Raw genomic sequence first — 8809 nt, 5'->3', positions numbered from 1 at the left:
TTTAACTTTGGATTATGTATACTTTGATAAAATTAAAATAGATAAATTATGACATAGTTCATCTTTTTAATTAGTTTGATAAATTTCTCAACAAACAATCCTATTAAGTAACTCTTAAAATCAAATTTAATAAATTAAATTTGGGCTTAAGCCCCACTTTCTTATCTCTCTAATTAACAGAGTAATTAGACCATAAAAATTCATTATAAAAAATTAAAATCCCTATAAAATAACTTTTTCTCAAAATAACCATTATGCCGTGATTTAAAACTCTCTTGTCCAATACTATTAAAATTGAAGGACATCGTTATCATTACAATCTTTTTTGAACTATTTATGTATAACTGTACGAATCTTGATCTTTCATTTACCGCCCGTAACCGAAAGAAGACAATTTCGCTAATTTATGAAGACACTAGGAGCATTATCGTCATTCACAAAACCAAAGTGGCTCGAACCAAGTCGAGCCGAGCCAATTAAGCGTGTGAACCAAACAAAGCCACACACCCACTAAGTGTCCGGCTCCACGACTCCCAAGGTGATCATGACGTCACGCACGTGGAAGAATCACAACTAATAACAACTGTCTACGCGGCGATTTATGCACCGTCGATCCCGGAATCCAGAACCGCATCTGTTTATAAGTCTCGTCACTTCTCATCAACGGAAAGAGAAGCACAGCACACAAATTCTGAAGCTCTCTGCGCCGGGAAACTCGGAAAAATCGTCGGGAAATTCGAATTCCGGCAGTGATTCAGTGGAAAGATCACCGGGAAACGAGAAGTGCGGCCTTAATTTCATGGAGACGGAGCTCACCTTAGGCCTACCAGGGGGAGGGAGAAACAATTTGGAGCTGGAACTAGCCGGAAAAAGTCAGCCAGTCAAGAGGGAAGCTGAAATCGCCGGAAACAGCGCCGGGAAATGTTTCCCTGCTAAGAGAGGGTTCTCCGAGACCGTGGATTTGAACCTTAGTTTTTCCGGCAAGGAGGAAGCTGAAAAGAAGGATTCAGGTCCTGGAAACACACGAGTGGCCAAGTAAGTGGATTTCAAGTACTTCTTCAAGTGTTTTTGGGGATTTCTTGAATTTTAGTCGGTTCTTTGAACTTTTTTTTTTCGCTGGTGTTGTTGAATTTCAATAAGGATGTCATAAAAGAGAAGGGTGCAGTTTGTATAAAGCCGAGGCTCTAAACAATCACCGTAAAGTACACTTTCAAATAGTATTGAGAAATGCGGTTTTAATATTTAAATCTTTGAAACAACCTTAAAATATGTTTTCATCTTTAATTATAACATTAAAAGCTTTAAAAAATAGTGCAGATTGAGCCGCAAGAAAACTTGAAAATTTTGAAAATCGATAGTCTAAAAATGCATTAAAAGATTAACTATTTCCAAAACTTGAAATCTATATTTTCTTGTGTCCATGCATGTAGAGGTCGCGATGATCAATTTGAAGATATTTGATCATCAAAACAACCTTTTCTAGTGAGGTGCGCCCAAATTTGATTGTTTAGAGCCTCACAGGTATATAAACTTTTTGTAAAAAAGAAATGCGCTTTCATTTGATACTAAACTTTCCTTCTTCATTAACGATGGAATTGAAGTGAAAAGCTCATATTACTCCGGTTTTCACTGTTGGAAAAATTATCTAAATACCCCTATTTCATGAATACATATTAAGACTTCTGGTATGTGTGAAAATGCTATCATAAACGTACTTTTGTGGAAGTATTTTAGCATAAAAAAAAACTCTAACATGTGATTAGATATGAGAGTTTTTTTTAATTTTTGGTGAAAAAAAACATCACCATAAAAAAACTCCGTTGCGTGATTATATTTGGTGAGAAAAAAAATCACCGTAAAAAAACTCCGTTGCGTGATAGGGTGGAGTAGTTCTATCTGAAAATATTTTCACCCATATTTTCAAACATACTAAGTATACGAGGTGAAGTGAAACTAATTCTTTTGGAAATTAACTTAGGCATTTTTCAAAAAAGGTATTTTAGTCCTTTCCTAAAAAAAACCATTGGTGCCACTTTTTTCTAGTTTACCCCAACTGTAGTTTTTCAAAAATTGTTTCGTACCGGCTTGACTGTATTTTTACATGTGTGCAGGCCAGAAGTATAAAGCATTTATCTTTGATTCATCTAAAAACGATTGGAATTAGCAGTCTATATCTTTTTTTAATAAAACTAATATTTTTACTTTTAAAAATTTATTTACTTTTTCATATTCATTATCTCCATACTAGAGATTTCATATCTTTACAAATTAAATCCAAAAATCTATCTCAAAAATATATTTATTAAAGGGCCCGCATTTCCACATGTACGGGATTGGCCCGGGTGCTAACCAGGTTCGTAATTTTTTCCTAGTTGAGGATCAGTTTGGTCTTTTTTCCTCTAGGTGTACCCTTCAGTTAATTGGATATTTGTATCATTTTCAAAGAAAATCAGGGCAAGTTCAAGTAAAAATCAAATGTTGTGGTGCTCAGGGTCATCACCGTGAATTCAGTGGTTGAACGGTCATAGAGAGAGAGACGGACACGTCAAAGAAAAATGATTCAATTGTACGTTCACTCTCTCTACCACCGTCCAAGACACTGGCTAGACGGTGTTGATCGTACAAAAAAAATGACGGTACACGTGCGCCCCGAAAGAGACCAATAATTTGCCAGAGTGGGTTTGTTTTCTTATGTAAAAGTCCACAGAGAGATAGAGACCGCATTAATTTCAAGCGTAAATGCATTGTTCGTTCGTTTTCTCAGGAGCAGTGCACAGAGAGATAGAGACCCCATTAATTTCAAGCGTGTATGCATTGTTCGTTCGTTTTACTGATTTTGTTTTGTTTTGTTCTCTTAAGAACCAGAGAGAGAGAAAGAGAACTGAATTGTGGAGAAAGAAAGCAACATTTTGCTGTGTTCGTTTTTTTGGTTCTCTTAGGAGAGAGATCAATGAATTGTGGACTTTGTGTATAGAGAAAGAAGAGAATAATTAGCTAAAATGAGAGTGTGTTTTGTGTGTGTGAGAGAGAGAATAATTAGCTAAGAAGAGTGTGTGTTTTTGTGAGAGAGAGGATAATTTGCTAAGAAGAGTGTGATGGGAATGGACAGGGTTCAAATAGTGGGGTGGCCGCCAGTGAGATCATCGTTTAAGAAGAACAACAACAGTATCAACAACAACAATGAAATTGCGTCATATGTGAAGGTGGCGGTTGATGGGGCACCGTATCTACGGAAGGTGGACTTGCAAACTTACTCCACCTACCAACAACTCCTCACCGCCTTGCCCAACCTATTCGCCTGCTTCACCATTTGTAAGTCCTTTCTCTTTCTCTCTCCCCTGTGTCCGAGTTGTCCGTGCAGACTCGGTCATCTTTAGATGTGATAATAATAAAATACAAGAACTGACAGAGATTGATTAGTTCCTTCACTCGGCAGTTCTTTTACTCCGCACTTTGTGAAGGCGAGGTAACTCGGAGTCTGAATAGACTCACAATTTGTATTTGTACGCCCTTAATAAGTGAACCCTCTCAAGCTTGAATGTCCATTGCTCCGTGCACCCGGAGCATACTGCTTATATAGCTGAGTGCATTAGAGAGAGAGAGAGAGAACGAGGGAGAGGTTCTTCCTCGCACTTTGGTATCTTCCATAGTTTTTTTTTTTTGGATAAATTAGTTGGGATTACATTTTTGTACTTTTGGAAAGTGTCGATTTTTTTTTTAGAAGTAGAGTAATTTAGGTATGGACTCTAAAATTTTAGATAAAATACAAAATGCTCTATTTATATATAGAAATTACAAATAAGGTCGATCAACCTTTTTTTTTGTATTTGTTTTAAAAAATGCCCCACCTGTCAACTTGAATTTTGATCTTTTTAGTTTTTTATTCGTTTTAGTAGGGCAGTGAATTTTGATCTTTTTAGTTTTTTATTCGTTTTAGTAGGGCAGTGTCTTACTGATCGAGGCATTGTCCTATGAACGAAAAATTTAAATAAACTAAAAAAATTTCCAAATTTGGGTTGACCCGGAGATAGTTTTGGATAAAATAAAAAAAAGCGGGTTGACTGACATTCTTGATAATTTATGCATATAATTGGAGGATTTTGTATTTTACCTCAAGTATTATGTATTCTACCTAAAATTTTAAAGTCTTTACGGAAATCACTTGTATGTTTGCATTGGATTCTCTCAGAACGATTAATTCTCTCACTACTTGGGGATGTGAGGAAGGAGAGAGAAATCAACTATTCTTTGCTTTTGGAGGGATAGTAAACCATAGTAAAAGTAACCGCTTGCATGTGATACATGGTAGTCACAATTAATCTTGATCATTAGATGTGAAATTAGATGCCTGTATTTATTCCATTAATGAAACTTAAATTTCAAATGATAATTTTTTGAATTTTATGACATGTTCAAGCTATCAAATTTCACTTCGAATGGTTGTAAGTAATTGTGACCACTTTATTTCAAAACTAAATGGTGTCATAGTATATACTAATACATTGGTTATAGATCTTCTCAATATTTGGGTTTGAGGTAAAAATTCTCAAATGTAATCTCTCTTGTACTATGTAAGACATGAGAATGGTGCTGGGTTTGAGGTAAAAATTCTCAAATGTAATCTCTCTTGTATTAAGTGAGACATGAGAATGGTGCTGGGGTTGTGATGGTAGTACCTCATGAAATCCCAGTTAAGGTCACAACCTCCATTTTTACTAATACTTTTAAGAGTGATTTAAGGATTTTAAAATTTTAAATAAATACAAAAAAAAGATTTTAAAATTTTAAATAAAATAAAAAATGCTTCAATCATATGCAGAAATTATAAAAAAAGGTCGGTCAAAGTTTTTGGTGGCAAAGATGCCCTTTATAGTTGCTCCTTATTTTTTTTTTGGGTTTATTTATCTAATATTTATATTTTTCAGCTCAAAGCGAGTGGCAAAGATGCCCTTTTTAGTTGCTCCTTATTTTTTTTTTGGGTTTATTTATCTAATATTTATAATTTTCAGGTCAAAGCGAGTATTCAAGTGAAAGTAAATTAGTGGACATATCAAGCGGCACAGAGTACGTTCCCACCTACGAGGACAAGGACGGTGATTGGATGCTCGTTGGAGATGTCCCCTGGCAGTAAGTTTTTCTTTCGGCTAATTATATTGTTTTCATTTACCATTATTAGAAAGATATCGTAATCACTTTTCAGATTTCATTGGGTACGGCTTGTAATGAAGATTGATAATTTTGTTTTTTGAATTTTAAGTCTAGTCTATAATATACTTACAATCACCCGATTTATAATATTATGCATAAGAGATTGTGATATTTTTTGTTAAAAGTAAATGGTCTGTTTGTATATCCAATACAAATTTCAAAAGAAAAGTCGACGAGATTAGGAAAATTTTAGAAAAAGGTCTTAATTTTTTTAAAAAATTAAAAACTAGTAACATATATTATATATTTTAAAATCCCACTTTTTAAAAGCACACATTACTTTTCAATTTTAATTTTTTCTATACGTCAAATTGATCTTAAAATTGGTATGTTGATACTTTTCACATTCAAATACCTATATGTTTTTTGTAAAATATCTCAAAATACCCTAAATATTTTGGTGTATTTTGTCATTTATTATTTTTACTATTTCATTAGATACTTATAAGTGTGTGATGGTGAGAATTGTTAGTGCATCAAGTTTGAGCTTCATCTGTTGAATTAAAAAGTTATGAAACCAAAATACGATTATACTGTGTATATTGGAATATTTTTAAATTTAAAATATTTTCCGTAAGTTTCCCACAAAATTGTCTCCATTAATTTTTTAAAAAATGATGAAAACGATTGAGATGGAAACCCACCTTATTTAAGGGAAAAAAAGAGAGCAAGGAATTAATTGAAAGACACTATAAAAAGGATGGGGTTTTATGAGTCGACCAACTCATATGTACACACTCTAAAATTCATTTTAGAGAAAGATTATTTATTTATAATTTCATCTAGCCAAGATTATCATGAATATAATTTTTTTTTAAAAAATTTAAATATAAGTTTTTTAGTACTTTTTGGTGCATCGTTTATATGAAATCCATGGAGGGTAGACTTTATACAAGGTCCATGGTGGATGTTTATATAAAATGATCAAATTACTTTTATATCCTCACTATTGTTGCAAATATGATTTTAAAAAATAGTGCATCTTGCAACTAATTATCTAGACTGTCAATTTTCAAGATATATATATGTTTGTAGATCTATTTGATTTTAAATATTTTTGGAGTTTAAAATTTTATAATTAAATATGAAAGTAGATTTTGAGATAATTATAAGAATTTTTTACACCAAAATTACATGTTACGATAAAATTTGCAGGTGTGCCTTAATTGGATCGTTTAAAGTTGCAAGCTTATAGAAACTACACACTTATGGGAAAAAGTTTATATAAGGTTGCAACCTCAAGGTGTAGAATTAAAGATGAACCTAAAAATCTATCAAAAAAGGTTGTTTTAATGTTGAAAAACCGTCTAAGTGATCATTTCGGCATTGAGATGTATGTATATGGCAAAAAAGAAAGATTTTGAGGCTCATAAATAGTGCATCTTACAACAAATTATCTAGACCGTCTATTTTCAATATTTATAGATCTACTTGATTTTAACTATTTTTGAAGTTTAAAATTTTATAATTAGATATATAAGTAGAGTTTGAGATAATTCTAAAATATTTTAACACCAAAATTATAAAATTTGGAGCTGCGCCTTAATTGATTGTTTAAAGTTTCTAACTTTAAAGAAACCACACCCATTACGATAATAGCCTTCATATGATTCTAATATGGCGAAATTAACCTTGTGAACCCATTTCATCCCACCTTTGATATGCTGCACGCATATTTCATATATGACAACAACGCCGTTGATATGTTTCTGAAAAGACAAAATGACAATAACGCGCTTGATATTTTTCTTGAACGGCCAAATTACCGCTGTTAATTCGACACCCTGCCTCTCTCCCCAATAATGTTGTTAATAATGTCGGTAGACATCTTCTATATTTTTCATCAAGGTTTTAATAATTTTTTCAAATTTCTATTCCTTGATTTTTAAAATTTTTATTTGTTGATCCATAGTTGTTCTCTAGAGGGGCGAATGGGTCTTGGGGCGGCAATGGAGCCGGACCAAACCAGGACCCGAGGGGTAGACTCGATTCGAGTCTGGGTATGGGTCCAAAAATTGAATCCAGCCTGTCCGGTTTGGGTTTGGAAATATTTTTCCGATCCTATTAGATGGAATATTTAAATATAGTTAAATATATAAATATTTTAATTTTTGGGTCGGATTCGATCGGGTTTGGGGTTGGGGCCATATCATTTTTCAAGTCTGGATCCGATTCGCCCGGTTGCCATCCCTATAAGGGTCACGAAACTATGTTTGTAAACCTCGTTTTACAATAATACCCTTGAATCAAATTACCAAATTACCGTTGTGATAGGACCAATTATCCTTTTGAAATTAACAATTTTATAATGTCCGTATGTGAAAAGCTATAGATTTTTTTTTTGTTTTGAACCATAATGCCTAAACCTCGTTTTACAATAATACCCTTACCCTTGAATCAAATTACTAAATTACCGTTGTGATAGTGTTCTTTTGAAATTAACACTCCTATAATGTCCGTATGAGAAAAGCTATTGTTTTTTTTTTTTTGCTATTGAACCATAATGCCCCAATTAATCGTTTTGGGATCCTTTTCTTTAAATAAAAAATGGGAATCCGCCCTAGCTTTTCTGAGGTTCGGTTCCGATTTGATTCATGTGGCTCAGACAATTTTCGAGATGGATGAGTCCGTATTTATTAAAAATTGAAAACATAATCTAAAGAACAGAAAGTAGAGGTGATCGTGGGGTTCAACCAGTAAGAACTAACTACCTAATCCCGATCTGTCTCAAGAGATTCCAAGTTAGATCGACAAGTTCTGAAACTTCAAAGCATGGAGAGTCTAATCATTTTCTCGCTCTCTAATCTACAGAATGTTTGTGGAATCATGCAAACGCTTGAGACTAATGAAAAGCTCCGAAGCCATGGGACTAGGTACTCTCTCTCTTGCTCTCTCGTAGTCAATTAAAAATGATCCATCCATGAATGTCGAAACTTTGAATGTTGCAGCTCCAAGAACCCCTCAGAAATGCACCAACAACGGGTGAAGAGAGGCCCGAAGGAATGATTCAAAGCATGTACAGAGAATCAAAAGAGATTGGCTTTCTTGTCTATTTTCGTTTGTTTTAAACTTTTGATCTTCTAAACTACAATGTGGCTAAGTAGAAAATAAATTCACATGTACCTGTAATCCATATGAATTAACAGTGTGTTAATATGTGTTGACTTTGGATTGATTTTGTTTATAGACATGCTAAATTCAGTTTATTGTTATCAATAAGACATGATTTATATGGCATTCGCATATTAATCCACCATATTTATGTGCCTCATTTTTGTTACTTTTTTTTTAAGAACTTTTTTTTTGTAGTAGATCTTTCTCTCTCCATGTATGAAAGAAAATAACACATTGTCAATATGTTAAACTGTTGTATTATTGAGCCCTATGCTTCAATAGCGGCACGTGAGATTATTTAAGTGTGTGGTTCACGTAAGGTATCAACCTTAAACAATCAAAATAAGGCACATCCAAAATTCTATTGTTAGATGCAATTTCATTTCCGGAAACTTGCTTGAAAATCTACTTTAGTAGCTAATTATAAAATTTAAAGCTCTAAAATTAGAATAGATCGAGCACATCCATAAAAACACTTAAAAATCTT

General features: G+C 33.3%; 1 protein-coding gene across 1 annotated transcript; it reads left to right on the top strand.

Moving 5' to 3' along the window:
* The first annotated feature begins 432 nt into the window (after positions 1–432).
* LOC18424993 (auxin-responsive protein IAA2) lies at positions 433–8464 on the top strand. The gene is made up of 5 exons (XM_006829544.4): positions 433–1035; positions 3110–3312; positions 5010–5127; positions 8020–8081; positions 8157–8464. Exons 1-5 carry the CDS (start codon positions 602–604, stop codon positions 8192–8194), a joined length of 855 nt encoding a protein of 284 aa, XP_006829607.2. The 5' UTR covers positions 433–601; the 3' UTR covers positions 8195–8464.
* The last annotated feature ends 345 nt before the right edge of the window (positions 8465–8809 follow it).

This window comes from Amborella trichopoda, chromosome 5 (genome assembly GCF_054954075.1).
Source record: "Amborella trichopoda isolate Santa Cruz 75 chromosome 5, AtrichopodaSantaCruz75HAP2 v2.0, whole genome shotgun sequence".
Classification (NCBI taxonomy): Eukaryota; Viridiplantae; Streptophyta; class Magnoliopsida; order Amborellales; family Amborellaceae; genus Amborella; species Amborella trichopoda.
This window is presented reverse-complemented; position numbering and strand designations above follow the sequence as displayed.